The sequence below is a fragment of the Siphateles boraxobius genome, unplaced genomic scaffold (assembly GCF_051911475.1).
Source record: "Siphateles boraxobius isolate OS27281-9 unplaced genomic scaffold, OSU_SipBor_1 54, whole genome shotgun sequence".
Taxonomy (NCBI): Eukaryota; Metazoa; Chordata; class Actinopteri; order Cypriniformes; family Leuciscidae; genus Siphateles; species Siphateles boraxobius.
This window is the reverse complement of record NW_027509180.1, coordinates 4,529,241-4,548,229: the sequence shown is the minus strand read 5'-3', so window position 1 is coordinate 4,548,229 and position 18,989 is coordinate 4,529,241. Positions and strand designations below refer to the sequence as shown.

General features: G+C 37.8%; 2 protein-coding genes across 4 annotated transcripts in view; one reads left to right on the top strand and one right to left on the bottom strand.

Moving 5' to 3' along the window:
* LOC143714414 (uncharacterized) overlaps window positions 1-18,989 on the top strand; it is a 1,189,624-nt gene that overhangs the window by 88,780 nt on the left and 1,081,855 nt on the right. The window lies entirely within an intron of this gene.
* LOC143714453 (uncharacterized) lies at window positions 7,649-18,967 on the bottom strand. Its single transcript, XM_077205671.1, has 9 exons — window positions 18,777-18,967; window positions 18,075-18,404; window positions 17,602-17,985; window positions 10,918-10,959; window positions 10,393-10,467; window positions 10,071-10,099; window positions 9,904-9,978; window positions 9,691-9,759; window positions 7,649-9,555 (listed from the first exon to the last, which is right to left on the bottom strand). The coding sequence occupies exons 1-9, from the start codon at window positions 18,835-18,837 to the stop codon at window positions 9,445-9,447; spliced, it is 1,176 nt and encodes a 391-aa protein (XP_077061786.1). The 5' UTR covers window positions 18,838-18,967; the 3' UTR covers window positions 7,649-9,444.

Genomic DNA, 18,989 nt, shown 5'->3' with positions numbered 1-18,989 from the left:
AAAGGTTAGTCTGATTCGTTTACAGTGTAGGAGTCTGACTCATTGATCCACACTCCAGTCCAGATGGTGGCGGTAATGCACCAAAAAGCTGGTTGCCAACCGCCATAGAAAGAGAAGAAGAAGAAGAAGAAGAAGAGGAATAAAAAGAAACGGCGAAGTACGGAGAGTGAAGCGAGCGAATGGGCGAGGGAGGAGATTGTCCTTGTGAGTGTGAAGATCGTCATTCATGAAGAGTTAAGTACCTAATTCCAGATTGTTGTACAAACATTAGGGGTGCAACGGATCAAAAAACTCACGGTTCGGATCGTTTCTCGGATCAGAGTAACGGATCAGATCATTTTTCGGATCAGCAAAAAAATAAAAAATAAATGGCCTCATGTCTGCACCTATAAACACACCGATAGTTAGGCCTGTCACGATTACAAATTTTGCTGGACGGTAAATTGTCCAAGAAATTATTGCGATAAACGATAATATTGATAATAAACGATAATATTGTCGTTCTGAGACCATTTTCATCTAAAATAATGATAATGGCATAATAATGCAGGTATAGCTTTTCAAAGATCAATAAACTTTTATTTCTAAAGACTATTTAACACTGAAAACATTTTAAATATCCGCAATAAATGAACAAAACTACCAAAAACAATAAAAGCAAGGGACTCTCATTCTCTGTTAACAAAAAATGCATGTCTTGTCTTACCAATGTGTGACTTACGTTCACACTGAGAATCATATGCATCATGTACTGTGTGAGCATGCGTCTCATATGAGTATGTGCGCTAGTTTGTGTGTGTGCTCGCGTCTCATATGAGTATGCGCGCGGAGAGTTTGTGAGTGTGTGCGCTCGCGTCTCATTGAGTTTGTGCGCGAGTTTCTGTGTGTGTGTGTGCTCGCGTCTCATATGAGTATGTGCGTGGAGAGTTTGTGTGTGCGCGCGCGCGTCTCATATGAGTATGTGCGTGGAGAGTTTGTGTGCGCGCATCTCGCGTGTGTAGAGTTTGCGTGTATATGCGTGAGCGACTTTAGGTGTGTCTTTGTGCATTTCATATGTTGTTTGAGCATTCAGTAGTATACATGTATGTTTGACTACTTAGTATGTGTATGCAAGTGTTTCATATATGTGTGCGTTAATGAAGTTTGATTTAAGCCCTAGATGGCACCTTATATGAGGGAGAGAGAGAGCGCTCGCGAGAGAGAGAGAGAGAGAGAGAGAGGGACGAGCGAGGGGTAGTGCTGCGCGAATGCCGTTTGTGATGGCTTTAGCCCAGTCTGATTGTGCAACAAGGGGTTGCTTAAATGCTGCAGTGATAAGCGGTTGTTGAGCAGCCTTAGTTTTCACTCCTGTCAGTGAAACATCGGGGTAATGTCGCTTCAAATGCGTGGCCATGCTGCCACAGTGCCTACACATTGTCACGGTTTTATCCACTAACCTCTTTCCTTCATCATTATATTTGACAGGGAAGCCAAAATGCTCCCATACAGGGGATTTAAATGACGCGGGGCGTTCAAGCTCCTCCGTTCCTCCGCTCGCCATGACCACGCTGTGTGTGGACTGAACATGCGCACAACTTTTTTTTTTTTCATAAATCAATCCGCGGATCACGTGTGTGCCGAACCGAAGATATTTATCCGAACGGATCACGGATCAATGATGACCCGTTGCCCCACTAACAAACATCGTGATTAAGTTTATGGAGGCATGGTAAAGATCGTCATTTATGAAGAGTTCAGTACCTAATTCCAGATTGGTGTACAAACATTGTCATTGAGTTTATGGAGGCATTGTGACATTTGGGAAGATCCGGACCTGTTTGTTGTTTCTCTTTGTTGTCAGGTTGAACCGGGTTATGAGAAGGAACGTTTGTTTTCTCAAATAACCCCCCATGCAGTCGCCTTATCGTCTTATTCTCCCCCCCTCCGGTTGGAACATGAGCAGCGAGTGGAATGATCCAGGTCGAATGGAGTGAAGGCTTAAACCCACTGTGAGGTATTTGTAGAATTGCAGTGTTTACAGGTTGAAGTGTTCACATGTGAATTGTGGCGGGATTGCTGTATACGCAATTGTGAGGAAGATTTAACCATTCCGTTCACTCTAATTTCCCCTGGGATCATCCAGTCCCGTGTAGGGTGGGGAAGCTTATCACCCGGCTGTGTAGATGTGTACAGGTGCCGATCGACTTCAGTCCTGAGATACCAATAATGCCAGTCACTCACACCGCCTTAAATTCATCGTCCTCGAAGACCACTACTTCCTGAGCTCCCTGATAGCTCCAAAGACTCTCCATCTCAGGTACTTTAGCTCTATTGCTTTGTTGCAGGAACAGATAAAGCCAGTCACCCACACCGCCTTGAATTCATCGACCTCGAAGACTGCTACTTCCTGAGCTCCCTGATGGCTCCAAAGCCTCTCCATCTCAGATTCTTCAGCTCTATTGCTGTGTTGCAGGAACAGATAAAGCCAGTCACTCACGCCGCCTTGAATTCATCGTCCTCGAAGGCCGCTACTTCCTGAGCTTTCTGGTAGTTCCAAAGACCCTCCGTCTCAGGCACCTTGGGCTCGATTACTGCATCGAGGAGACCGAAAAAGGCCAGCCATTCCTGTTGCTCGGAGTTACTTACCTGGAGACCCGCGTGCTTGGCTCATTCCGAACTCCATTACCGTCCGAAGAAGCCGAGTAATCCTGCTCCTCCTGCTGTCCCGGGTCAGTCTAAGCCCCTCGAGCTCCACCGTTACCTACGTGTTTTGAGCCACTTACCTGAAGGTCCTTTGTCTGAGCCCCTGGGTTCCACTGCCATCTGGGAGTAGAGAACGCCCGCCTCTCACGTCGTATGGAGTTATTCTCCTGTAGATTCTCGTAGCCCGTCTTGAGCTCCATCGCTACTCTATGGAAACAGAGGAAGCCCGTTACCTGTGTTCTGAGCCACTTACCTGAAGGTCCTTTGTGTGAGCCCCTGGGTTCCACTGCCGTCTGGAAGGAGTAGAGAACGCCAGCCTCCCACGTTGTATGGAGTTATTCTCTTGGAGATTTTCGTAGCCCGTCTTGAGCTCCACCGCTACCCTAAGGAAACAGAGGAAGCCCGTTACCTATGTGTTCTGAGCCACTTACCTGAAGGTCCTTTGTCTGAGCCCCTGGGTTCCACTGCCGTCTGGAAGGAGTAGAGAACGCCAGCCTCCCACGTTGTATGGAGTTATTCTCCTGGAGATTCTCGTAGCCCGTCTTGAGCTCCACCACTACCCTAAGGGACCAGAGGAAGCCCGTTACCTATGTGTTCTGAGCCACATACCTGAAGGTCCCTCTTATTCTGAGCCTTTGAGCCCAACTGTTGTCTTGAGGGTACAGAGGAAGTCACTCGTCCGAAGGCCCGTGGGCGTCAAGCAGTCGGAGCCCCACGGTTGACTGGAAGAGTGGAACAAGTTTAGCTGTCCAGGCTGATGCTCTTTTGAATATGTTTTAAGATTTAATAAAGACAAATTACTTATTTACCTTGTGTCCGGCCTTGTGGTGTTCCCGGGTGTAGCTCCTCAGAGTGGTAGTTGGGACGGGTGGTGGTCCCTCCGCAACCCCGGCCTGTGACAGAATCACTGAAGGAGAAAGACGTGATTTTAATCAGTGTTTGCTTTAGTTGGGCTCTTAACCCTTAAATCATTAACTTTAGATTTTGTTTGGCTGCTGTATGTGAGTTATAACAGCCAGGTGAACAAATAGAAAAGGTGATCTGATGGTGTTGGTTGTGTTTTAACATAATCATTATTTCACAATCATTTGACCTGAATCACTGAACTCATACAGTATATAGGCCAGTTTCTGAGTTAAGTTTAATTTATTAATTATAGCAGCACTGTCCTTGTATATACTGTCCAATGTATAGCCTTTTCAATGAAACAATGAAACAAAATATAAACTTCAAAAATTATTTATGTTGGCACACACAGACATCAGGAATTAGCGTATGAATCTCAGCAATGGTGACAAACAGATCACTTCTGAACATAAGCTCATTATTTATTCATGCAGCAATGCATGATTGGAGCCATGAATGAGTTTTTATTGGTGGCAGCCAGAATGCACTGCAACATGCTTTATAATTGTCACCATTGTTGAGATTCACAGGGTGATTCTTGATGTATTTGTGTATAAAAACTGTATAAAAATAAAAAAAATATATGTTTTTGTGTATATGAGACCACTGCATTTTGCAGTGGTTGCCACCAAACACAACTCAATAATGGCTCCCATCATGCATTGCGGTATGAATAAATTATGATCTGAATTGTCTATGTAATTTACTTTTCCTAATTGAATATTCTGCTCGTCACCATTGTTGAGATGCATTGACTGAATCTTGACGTCTGTGTGTGCCTAAAAGAAAGACTTCAACATTATATCAACTATTCAACTAATCATTATATCACAATCCTTTGATCTGTATCACTGAACTCTTACAGAAGCCAAATTCTGAGTTAAGTTTACCTTATGGATTATTGCAGCACTGTTGTTGTAGAGCATACCATTTTTTAGCCTTTTCAAAGAAATCCAAATGATCAGTTCAAAACAAACAAAAAAAATCTTCAAAAAAACTTTCAATTAAAATTTGTATGCAGGCACACACAGACATCAATATTTAGCGTATGAATCTCAGCAATGGTGACAAACAGATCACCTCTAAACATAAGCTCATTATTTATTCATGCAGCAATGCATGATGGGAGCCATGAATGATTTTTGATTGGTAGCACCCAGAATGCACTGCAACATGCTTTATAATTGTCACCATTGTTGAGATTCACAGGCTGATACTTGATCTCTGTGTGTGCCTACATAACCAAGATTTATTTTTTAAAGTTTATTTTTGTTTCTTTTTTATTGATTTGATCACTTGGATTCCATTGAAAAGGCTAAAAATGGTATGCTCCACAATGGCAGTGCTGCTATAATCCATAAGTTAAAATTAACTCAGAAGTATGGTTCTATATGAGATCAGTGATTCAGGTCAATGCGAACACTGCTTCAGTGTTCGTTTAACACTCAGCTCAGAGTTTAATTGGATCGCTTAAAATGACTTCCATGATGTTGAAGTTGCATGAACAAATTATGTTTGTTTAACGAAACCCAGTTATGTGGAACCAGTGGAACCTGTTCACATAAAAAAATTAAGTAAAGCCAACACATTTTTTTTTTGAGTGTAGGAAAGAGGGGTCTAAGCTACAGACAGGTGGAGAATGAGGCTGCGTATACCCTGAACAACGATACCATTGACCACAGACATTTTTTGGAGCTGATCATTTTATCGGGAAAATATGATGTGGGTTTAAAAGAGCATCTAAGTAATGTGATTGAGAAGAGCAAAAAAATGCATGTGTCGCCAGGATCAAGAGGCAGAGGTTCCCTCATCTCTCTACTCTCTAAAACGACGGTCAACTCTGTGATTGATGCCATCCAGAACTTAATTCAGCAAAACATCTCCACTGAGATCCGGAAAGCTGTAATGTTGGATACAGCTGGATACAACGCAGGACATAACAGCGCAAGACCAATGCTCAGTCATTTTGAGGTATGTGACTGATGTTGTCAATGAGAGGCTTGTCGCAGTGGTCCGGTGCAGCGCGTCCACTGGACAGTCATTTGTCAACTTGCTAACAGAGGTCCTTGAGCATCTGAAACTGGACTCAAGTCTGTGCATTGGAAATGCAACAGATGGAGCTTCAAATATGCAGGGGCAGTACAGAGGCTTCTCTGCACTGCTGGCATCACAGTCTCCCAACCATGTACACGTGTGGTGCTATTCACATGTCCTCAATCTCGTGCTGTCTGATACCACTCAAATAGTGATAGAGAGTGGATCACTGTTTGATCTCCTCAATGACACAGCAGTGTTCATCAGGGAGTCATATCAGAGAGTGAACATTTGGGAGAAGGAGAGCCATGACAAGAGACACAGACGCATTGCTCCAATTGGAGAGACACGCTGGTGGGCTAAGCACGATGCTCTGAACAAAATATTTGGATCATTTAGAAGGCCTCAAGACAGTTTGTACATCGATGTGTTGTCCACTCTCACAGCCATACAGGATCTGAAGACTGTGAAAGGAAATGTACGCATCAAAGCCAGAGGATACAAAGAGGGCCTACTCAGGTATGAGACTGACAGCTCAATTATTCCTTAGGATATTTAACCATACATCACCATTTTCAAAGTACCTGCAGACGGAAGGGATGGACATCCTCTCTGCCCATAGGATGGTCATGTCAACACAAGATGCCCTAAAAAAGACGGCGAGAGATTTCCAGGCTGTCAAGGCTGGTGCTGATGACTTTGTTAAATGGGCAAATGAAAAACTTGAGCAGCAAGATGAGGAGACTGACATGGAAGTGGAGGCTGCACTGCCACAGACAAGAAGAAGAAGAAAGCCATGTCAGGTGAGATGTCTCAGGATGACACCATAATTTATGCTGAGAGAGCCTATGAGGTAAAGGTAGATAACCAAATTGTTGATACAGCTATTGAGGCCATCCACCAAAGATTTCTGACACATGGCACTCTTTATGCAGATTTGTCATTTCTGGATCCCAAAAACTTCTCCTTGATCCAAAACCATGCTCTCCCTAAATCTGCACTTGAAGACCTCAGCAAGTGTCTGGTTAAATTTGATAGCAGGGCAACAGTTGACAACCTGCAGTATGAGCTGAAAAGCTTAGCGGGACAGTGGGACAAGCTGAAAGAGTCACCACTGGATGAATATGCGACCAGGACAGTGGAGGATGGACCTGATGGAAAGGAAGAGGACATGGAAATCATCAACAAAAGCTGTGCCTCCTGCAAAGACTGCCCACTGTGCTGCTATCAGATTATCCAGAGATTCAACATGCTCACTGATGCATATCCCCTGCGTGGACTTGCGTACAAGTTTTTGCTGACACTTTCAATAACCCAGGTGGCCTGCGAACGATCATTTTCAACCCTAAAATATATCAAAAGCAGACTGAGGAGCAGCCTGTCTGCCAGCAAATTGGAAGCCTTCATGTTGATGGCCACTGAAAAGGACATCCTTGAGGCTTTGGACACCAACACTGTAATAGACAGAGTTGCAGAGAAGAGCAAGCTACTGAGGAAACTGCTGTTATTGTAAGGTTAAGTGAGATGAGATTATTGATATTATTGTCAAAAATATCTGTCAATAATATCAAAAATATTCATAATATTGTAGACTGAAAATGTGACTAATTATTCCCTTTACTCCCTCTCTCTCCTTTTCTCTCTCTCCTTTTCTCTCTCTCTCTCTCTCTCTCTCTCTCTCTCTCTCTCTCTCTCTCTCTCTCTCTCTCTCTCTCTCTCTCTCTCTCTCTCTCTCAGGATGCCCTCACTTTTGTTTTTGAGGATGTTCAGAGGACCATGGAGCCATTTCCACTAGTTTGTCTGTGGGAATCGAAACATTCAGACTTTCACATCAGAACTATGAGGGTAAATTTCAGCTTACAAACATGAATATTTTGTTCTCAAATTCAAATCTACAAGCTCTCAAATTTTGCCACTCTTTTACCTTCATACAAGTATTAATTTAAAACGTGAACTTTGAAACTTTCCAGCTAACAAGAGCAAGTTTAGTTATGTCTGTTTTTACAGGAATGGAAGCTACACAAACTTTTCTTTTAATCCATGACTTTTCACGCTCTTTATTGTAACGTGAAAAAAGAAAGAAATAACTGACATTTAATTTCGTAACATATACACACTGCAAAGTCAAATTTTAGAATATTTTATGCCAGTATAATGTGAGCAGACACTGATGCAATTCTCAGACGGACGTCTCTCTGTAGAAGAAATAGCTGATATACAAGCTGAAAGCAAGAGGTCAATTCAGCATGAGCTTCCCAGCGGGCACCCTGACATCAATGTAACATCAATATGACATCAAACAATATGTCAAAATGACGTCACGAAATAGGTCAAAAATGAAATTCATATTGACGTCAAAGTGTCGATGTTGTCAATTTGATGTCAAGATTTTGACCTCTGCTGATGTGATTAATTGAGTGATGATTGGCCACTATTGAAGACACTTGATGTTAACAAGCAGAATCGCTGAAGGAGAAAATAAAATTTTTAAGCCACCATTTTGGGGATCAGTGTTTGCTTTATTTGTTTTCTTGACCCCTAAACTGTTAATACTTCAATTTTGTTTGCCTGAATGTCACTGCCAGATGAACTTTGAGAAAAAAGGATCAGATGGTGTTGGTTATGTTTTGACATAATCATCACCTGACTCAAATCACTAAAGTCATTTAGAGTGTCTTTACCATGTTAATAACAGCAAAACTGTGATTCTATTGCAAACAATTTTCAGCATTTTCATTATAATTCAAAATATTTCTCAAAAGCTGTTCTGATCAGAAGACTTTGAAAATTTATTTTATTAAGACACACTGACATCAATAATCAGCCTGTGAATCTCAACAATGGTGACAGTAATAAGTTGCAGTGCATTCTGGGTGCCACCAATCAAAACTCATTCATGGCTCCCATCATGCATTGAGGTATGAATAAATTATGATCTGATTTATTTTGGTAATTTCCGTTTCCTAATTGAATACTCTGTTTGTCACCATTGTTGAGATTCATACACTGATTCTAGATGTCTGTATGTGCCTAAAATGCATATTTGTTTTATCATAACTTTTAGGAAATCCTTTGGATTAAATTAAAAATTCAGGATCATATGCTGCAGAATACAGTGATGCTGTAATTACCAATTTAAATCTAAGTCAGATATTAGGCTCTAAATGAGTTCAGTGATTCAGGTTAAATGATGATTATGTTAAAACATAACCAACATCATCAGATCACCTTTACTCTTTGTTCATCTGGCTGTTCACCACTCAGTTTCAGCAGCCAAACAAACTCTAAAGTTAGAATCTTTAGGGTCAAGAGCCCAACTAAAGACAACATTGATCACCAAAATGGTGACTTAAAATTGTGAATTTTCTTCTTCAGTGATTCTGCTTGTTAACATCAGGTGTCTTCAATAGTGGTCAATCATCACTCAATTAATCACATCAGCAGAGGTCAAAATCTTGACATCAAATTGACATCGACACTTTGACGTCAATATGACTTTCATTTTTGACCTATTTCGTGAAGTCATTTTGACATAATGTTGGATGTCATATTGATGCTAAATTGACATCATATGCCCACTGGGTTCTGCATGAAGATGAATGTTTTCAGACAGAAATCCAGCGGATAATCTCTATCTTTACTGTAGCTGTGATGATATAGATGAGATTCTGTGCTCTGACCGACGACAGACCAGATGATGATTCACAATAAATCTCATTAATATTCACAGTACATTCAACAAATATCTGCTCGTTCACACACAAGTATACATTTCCACCAAACACCAGATATCCTGATATGATGAGCTCATGATCTGTATCATTAATGTTTATTTGTGAAGGTCTTGTTCTTGTTCACAGAGGCGTAAAGTTCATCCTGCGGTTTATCTTCTCTTCCTCTGACGGCAGCGTAAGTCACTGTATCATTATGATCCTGAAAGAACAGCACAGATTCTGTCCATCAATGTTTGAACAGCAGCAATTATTATTATTATTATTATTATTATTATTATTAGAGGATGAGCTTCATTTATCTGAGAGTCAAACTCATGTGCAGGTATCGACTCACATTGAGTGATTTTACTGGCTTTGTATTGGAACAAGTGACCTCAGAATAAGTCACATCATCTGTCTGCTCCTAAACATCAATGCAAACATGCAGAGAGTCAAGATTAACACACAGAACAGACATATCTCTATAATATGTAGAATAACACAAAAGCTTTTATATCACATGATTGAACAGACAGTGAACGTAATGTTTGATGATTTAGTTACTCACATCGGCTCTTGGATCAGGAGGAATGGACATGTTGATTGTCTCATACGTCCCTTTATGTTCATTCTGATCTTTAACCTTCAGAACAAACAGTTAAAACTGCACGAATTACACTTTATTGAGCTTTAAAGACATTAATCAAATCTAAATCACTGCATTACTAAACTCACCGCAGAGTCGCCAGTCCCTCTTTTATTATCTGAAAATAAGTGGCTCGTGAAAATATGAGTTTTTATGGAAAAACACAATGTTAAATATTAAGATTTTCAACAATCAGATTTTGTTGAAGCATTAAAATGAATAATAAATTATTTTTTTTACTTGATAACTCGTTGAGATTGACATTACAGGATTTCTCAGCAGGAATACACTTTTCAATAAATTTCATATAATCCACATGTTTCTGTGATAATTACAGTCTGAACATGAAGTGTTTGTTTGCTCATCTGAACAGTTTTTAATTGTTGTAAAGGAGTAAATGTGAAAACTCACCAGCTGTTTTTCTGCAGATCAGCCAGAGAAGAGCAAGAAGGAAAACAGCGACGGCAGCGACAGAAATCACTATGACTGAAGAAGAGATCGAGCACAGAGTCAGAGACGGACAGGGCAGATTGGGGACAATTATAGACAAAGACAAAAGACTGTGATTATGTCCCTTGTGTGTTTGAAATTGAATGATGAGAGTTTGTGTCTGGTGTTGTCGTATCAGCTTAAGCTGAAAGGATGATTGAGGACAGTTATAGACAAAGACAAAAGCCATCGGCACCGAATGAGATTTCAAATCATTCTGATCTTCCTCTGACTGTAGATTAATGCTCTGTCATTTATTTATTGTTTATTGCTCTTCTTTCAAGAAACAAAAGGAAAAAGTCATCTGAACTCTTACATAATTATTTATATAATGTGGTAGAGTATCTATATAGTAATTCATTCATATTTTCTATAGAATTATGTTAGACAAAGCTGTTCTGTGAATAACATCATCAATGTCTTAAAAGCATCAGCATCATCATGTACCTGTTGTAGAATGATTCACTGCTGTTGTTGCATTAGCTGAAGCTGTGAAGATAAATGTTTGTTCAGATGAATCAAACTGTACAATATTACCATTATATTTGAACTAGAGACGGACAGAGCAGATTGGGGACAATTGTAGACAAAGACAAAAGACTGTGATTATGTTGAATGATCCTGAGAGTTTGTGCCTGGTGTTGTTGTATCTTGAGCTGAAAAGTATGAATTTTAGTTGAGATGCTTCATAATAATATCCAGGATGAGGAGGACACGAGGTGAGGCGTAGCAAACCTACACTCAAAAAAATGATATGTTTGCTTTAATTAATTTTATGTCAACAGGTTCCACATAACTGGGTTACGTTAAACAAACATAATTTGTTCATGTAACTTCAACATCATGGAATTAAGTAATTTTAAGCGACCCAATTAAACAGAGAAATTCCCAGTGTTAAATTAACACTGAGAGTGTGAATTATATAGTAGTGGACACTCGTGCAACATTAACGAGAGATGAGCATAAAAAGTGGAGGTAAACACAGTCTCGCCCTGCGTCTCAATGTCCATACTATCCTTCCTAAACAGTGTGTGAGATTAAAATAAGTGTCCTAAAGCATAGTATGTTGAAGATTATGCCAGAATCCCCGGATGGTCTTCCATTTCCAGTGTATTTTCGATCCGTACTCACTATAAAGGCTGATATTACCCACAACCCATTGCGCTTTGGAGTAGGATTCGGTTCAGAACTGAAAACACGAGTAAAAAGTGTTAAAAAAAAAAAAAAATGGCGGAAAGAGTGTGAAAGAGTGTGATGATCTACACGGGCCGGCACACAACACAGCTGCATCACATTCACCCAACACCCGCTAATCAGGAAGTAATAAGTGTTTGAATTTTAATATTTATAAAAAAAAAAATATTAGGGCAATTCTAGAAGCGCGTGTCTAGTCTTCACAGAGGGCACAGGCTTCTGCATGGAGTTTTATCATTTACGCGATCAGTGTGACCCGAGCTGATGGGCTGCACTGGTGAATGCCTCAGTATTTTACACTGAATGTAAAGAGTGCCACATTCATAGTAGCATTGTTTTATTGCCTTGACTAAGTGTTGCCATTAATGCTGGTGGTTCTCCTCCCTATAACTGTGTCTTCTGCGTAGACTATCCCTGTACAAGGCCGGATCCACACGGATGCTTTGCCCTTTCTCGTCAGGGGAACACACTGGAAGAGACACTGTATTGGTGTGTACTTATAGCTACGACACGGTGTGATATTTTGCATTGGCAGATCCAACCTTCCTGGACTGAGGAAACTCCACCAGTCATTTATCGCTGTATTTTTTTAGATCCATCCTAATCACTTTTCTACAGCTTTTGCACTAAAATATAATAAATTTGGGAACACATTCACATATCTGCCTCTTGTCCCTTTGTGGGGAAAAACCTAGAATTAGCCACACTATATTCACGGAGATCAAGAAAAACTATACTATAACACTATATTCACGGAGATCAAGAAAAACTATACTATAACACTATATTCACGGAGATCAAGAAAAACTATACTATAACACTATATTCACGGAGATCAAGAAAAACTATACTATAACACTATATTCACAGAGATCAAGAAAAACTATACTATAACACTATATTCACGGATATCAAGAAAAACTATACTATAACACTATATTCACAGAGATCAAGAAAAACTATACTATAACACTATATTCACGGAGATCAAGAAAACTATACTATAACACTATATTCACGGAGATCAAGAAAAACTATACTATAACACTATATTCACGGAGATCAAGAAAACTATACTATAACACTATATTCACGGAGATCAAGAAAAACTATACTATAACACTATATTCACGGAGATCAAGAAAACTATACTATAACACTATATTCACGGAGATCAAGAAAAACTATACTATAACACTATATTCACGGAGATCAAGAAAAACTATACTATAACACTATATTCACGGAGATCAAGAAAAACTATACTATAACACTATATTCACAGAGATCAAGAAAAACTATACTATAACACTATATTCACGGAGATCAAGAAAAACTATACTATAACACTATATTCACGGAGATCAAGAAAAACTATACTATAACACTATATTCACGGAGATCAAGAAAAACTATACTATAACACTATATTCACGGAGATCAAGAAAAACTATACCATAACACTATATTCACGGAGATCAAGAAAAACTATACTATAACACTATATTCACGGAGATCAAGAAAAACTATACTATAACACTATATTCACGGAGATCAAGAAAAACTATACTATAACACTATATTCACGGAGATCAAGAAAAACTATACCATAACACTATATTCACGGAGATCAAGAAAAACTATACTATAACACTATATTCACGGAGATCAAGAAAAACTATACCATAACACTATATTCACGGAGATCAAGAAAAACTATACTATAACACTATATTCACGGAGATCAAGAAAAACTATACTATAACACTATATTCACGGAGATCAAGAAAAACTATACTATAACACTATATTCACAGAGATCAAGAAAAACTATACCATAACACTATATTCACGGAGATCAAGAAAAACTATACTATAACACTATATTCACGGAGATCAAGAAAAACTATACTATAACACTATATTCACGGAGATCAAGAAAAACTATACTATAACACTATATTCACAGAGATCAAGAAAAACTATACCATAACACTATATTCACGGAGATCAAGAAAAACTATACTATAACACTATATTCACAGAGATCAAGAAAAACTATACCATAACACTATATTCACGGAGATCAAGAAAAACTATACTATAACACTATATTCACGGAGATCAAGAAAAACTATACTATAACACTATATTCACGGAGATCAAGAAAAACTATACTATAACACTATATTCACAGAGATCAAGAAAAACTATACTATAACACTATATTCACGGAGATCAAGAAAAACTATACTATAACACTATATTCACGGAGATCAAGAAAAACTATACTATAACACTATATTCACGGAGATCAAGAAAAACTATACTATAACACTATATTCACGGAGATCAAGAAAAACTATACTATAACACTATATTCACGGAGATCAAGAAAAACTATACTATATCACTATATTCACGGAGATCAAGAAAAACTATACTATAACACTATATTCACGGAGATCAAGAAAAACTATACTATAACACTATATTCACAGAGATCAAGAAAAACTATACCATAACACTATATTCACGGAGATCAAGAAAAACTATACTATAACACTATATTCACGGAGATCAAGAAAAACTATACTATAACACTATATTCACGGAGATCAAGAAAAACTATACCATAACACTATATTCACGGAGATCAAGAAAAACTATACTATAACACTATATTCACGGAGATCAAGAAAAACTATACCATAACACTATATTCACGGAGATCAAGAAAAACTATACTATAACACTATATTCACGGAGATCAAGAAAAACTATACTATAACACTATATTCACGGAGATCAAGAAAAACTATACTATAACACTATATTCACGGAGATCAAGAAAAACTATACTATAACACTATATTCACGGAGATCAAGAAAAACTATACTATAACACTATATTCACGGAGATCAAGAAAAACTATACCATAACACTATATTCACGGAGATCAAGAAAAACTATACTATAACACTATATTCACGGAGATCAAGAAAAACTATACTATAACACTATATTCACGGAGATCAAGAAAAACTATACTATAACACTATATTCACGGAGATCAAGAAAAACTATACCATAACACTATATTCACGGAGATCAAGAAAAACTATACTATAACACTATATTCACGGAGATCAAGAAAAACTATACCATAACACTATATTCACGGAGATCAAGAAAAACTATACTATAACACTATATTCACGGAGATCAAGAAAACTATACTATAACACTATATTCACGGAGATCAAGAAAAACTATACTATAACACTATATTCACGGAGATCAAGAAAAACTATACTATAACACTATATTCACGGAGATCAAGAAAAACTATACTATAACACTATATTCACGGAGATCAAGAAAAACTATACTATAACACTATATTCACAGATATCAAGAAAAACTATACTATAACACTATATTCACGGAGATCAAGAAAAACTATACCATAACACTATATTCACGGATATCAAGAAAAACTATACTATAACACTATATTCACGGAGATCAAGAAAAACTATACTATAACACTATATTCACGGAGATCAAGAAAAACTATACTATAACACTATATTCACGGAGATCAAGAAAAACTATACTATAACACTATATTCACGGAGATCAAGAAAAACTATACTATAACACTATATTCACGGAGATCAAGAAAAACTATACTATAACACTATATTCACGGAGATCAAGAAAAACTATACTATAACACTATATTCACGGAGATCAAGAAAAACTATACTATAACACTATATTCACAGAGATCAAGAAAAACTATACTATAACACTATATTCACGGAGATCAAGAAAAACTATACTATAACACTATATTCACGGAGATCAAGAAAAACTATACTATAACACTATATTCACGGAGATCAAGAAAAACTATACTATAACACTATATTCACGGAGATCAAGAAAAACTATACTATAACACTATATTCACAGAGATCAAGAAAAACTATACTATAACACTATATTCACGGAGATCAAGAAAAACTATACTATAACACTATATTCACGGAGATCAAGAAAAACTATACTATAACACTATATTCACGGAGATCAAGAAAAACTATACTATAACACTATATTCACGGAGATCAAGAAAAACTATACTATAACACTATATTCACGGAGATCAAGAAAAACTATACTATAACACTATATTCACGGAGATCAAGAAAAACTATACTATAACACTATATTCACAGATATCAAGAAAAACTATACCATAACACTATATTCACGGAGATCAAGAAAAACTATACTATAACACTATATTCACGGAGATCAAGAAAAACTATACTATAACACTATATTCACGGAGATCAAGAAAAACTATACTATAACACTATATTCACGGAGATCAAGAAAAACTATACTATAACACTATATTCACGGAGATCAAGAAAAACTATACTATAATACTATATTCACGGAGATCAAGAAAACTATACTATAACACTATATTCACGGAGATCAAGAAAACTATACTATAACACTATATTCACGGAGATCAAGAAAAACTATACTATAACACTATATTCACAGAGATCAAGAAAAACTATACTATAATACTATATTCACGGAGATCAAGAAAACTATACTATAACACTATATTCACGGAGATCAAGAAAAACTATACTATAACACTATATTCACGGAGATCAAGAAAAACTATACTATAACACTATATTCACGGAGATCAAGAAAACTATACTATAACACTATATTCACGGAGATCAAGAAAAACTATACTATAACACTATATTCACGGAGATCAAGAAAAACTATACTATAACACTATATTCACGGAGATCAAGAAAACTATACTATAACACTATATTCACGGAGATCAAGAAAAACTATACTATAACACTATATTCACGGAGATCAAGAAAAACTATACTATAACACTATATTCACGGAGATCAAGAAAAACTATACTATAACACTATATTCACGGAGATCAAGAAAAACTATACTATAACACTATATTCACGGGAAGAGTTGTGGTTCCTCCTGCCCATCATCAGCGGTGGCGTAGTCAGACTATAGAAGGTACACTGCTCGGCAGATACTAAACTACAATACACGTTTTAAAGCCACTTTGATTTAGCAGAACATTTGCACTCTTGAAGCAGGGCTGGTTGGTTGACATTGTAATAGAGGATCAAGAGATTTTGGGAGATACTACAAGAGCAACCGTTAAAGACGTAATTGTATGAAGTGATAGTGTGTCCCAAAGCTTACATACAGCAAAATCCCCAGTGTTAAATTAACACTCCTCAGTGTACATATAGGTCACAATAGGGTGTTAAAAATGAACACTGAAACAGTGTTGAAGTTAATGAGATAATTAAGTGATTAATTAAGTGATGGTTGGCCATTAGTGGTGACACCTAATGTTAATAAGAAGAATCATTGAAGGAAAGAGAAACAACAAGAACAGAAAAAGAGAGAAACACAAGAACTATTGAACGCGCGCTGTGTGAACAAAAGCCGTAATCAATGCCGTGTCGAAATGATGGCGCTGAACCCGGGATCGTTCGTCAGCGTGAAACGCTACGTAATGCGCTAGTTTATGATCGAATCAGAGAAAAAAAATGCACAAGCGTGGCAAACTATAGACGCTGCTGAGACATTACATGTCACATCGATGGCACGTGTCTTACGGGATTTTTACGGGTTGTGTGTGAACGCACTCTTCTGGAAAACCACTGGCAGTGTGAATGAACCAAAGCTAAACGAACTTGGGTCAATTTATTCGTGTATTTTCTGAAATCTCTGTGTGAAAGGGGCTAAAGAAGCTTTTGTTCCTCAGTTTGTTCTGGTTCAGTGATACTGATAGACCTCAGTGTTACTGACATTATGAGGCTCTTCTAACAGTGTTTCCTCACCTGAATACTTGACAGTGTATGTGACTGAGGTCTGGAGTTGATTTCTGTGAGTAAGCTGACATCTCCACTCTCTGTTGTTATCTTCATTCAGGAGTGTTGTAGTCAGAGTGATGATACAGCGATGTTGATCTGATGATGATGATATCTGATATCTGGAGTCTGTCTTCAGATCAACACCAGCCTGATTCACCCACAACAGCTCAACTCCCTCAGAACTGACCCGATCATCACAGGAGAATACAGTATCTGAATACAACTGACAGGAGAGAGTCACAGAGCGGCCTGGACTGATCTCAGTCTGTGAGGATGAAGATGATGAAGATGATGATGAAGATGATGAAGAAGAAGATGATGATGATGATGATGGTGATGATGACACTGAAACTGAACACAAGACACACATCACAGACTCTTCAATCATCATCTGAGTTTAAAGGGAGAATTTTAAATTGACCACATAATCATAAACTTACCATGAAGAACATGCAGAGAAACAAGTGCATCATTTCCTTGTTGTTGGTGTTTTCCATTCACATCTATCCATTGTTGGCAGCTGTAAGATCCATGATCTTCTTCTGTGAAGTTCTTGATGTTCAGAGAGCAGTCAGACTCCAGACTCAGTCTCTCATGACTCTCTGTGTTGTTCTTCTTTTTCCCTAAAGTAATCAGTTCAACTGATGAATGACTCAATCTGTTAGAGTAGATCCATGTAGTTGAGTTGCAGACAGAAAGAGCTTTATTATTATTACAGGACAGAGAGACATTTACACCAGAACTGATGAACACATCCTCTCCACTGGTGCCTGAAACACAGTATATATCAGTGATCAGTATGATATTAATGAATGAAAACATAAAACATACAAAAGCAGAAGTTTTAAATTAAAGTCTTTATTCTCATTTAAAGCAAACAACACACTCTCCAGAATAAACTATTAGTCTTTATCAGAGAGCTGTTCAAATCACTGACACACTCTTAATATGAAGATAATGCTTCATCATCAGATGTTTGAGTGACACTATCTCCAGTATCAGGAATAATACAGTATGATCTGTGTGTATCAATACACAACTCTGAGATCACAACGTGAATGTGTGCAACTGAGCGTGTTCAAATGAACTCTTTCCAGACTAATTCCACTAAATGTGTTTAGAGAAAATACAGATTTCTTTACCTGTGAGAAGTGAAGAGAGAATGATCAGTCCCAGCAGACACAGATCACACTTATCAGACATTTCTGTTTCTGTCAGTCTTTCTCTTCATTATTTATAGTTACAGCTCCTCCTTTAAACATCATCAGCTCCTCCTCTGGTTATTCACTTCCTCTGTTCTGATCAACTGAGTGTTTAAACCCGGCTAGAGTTTCTGTATAGTGACACGAAGCCAC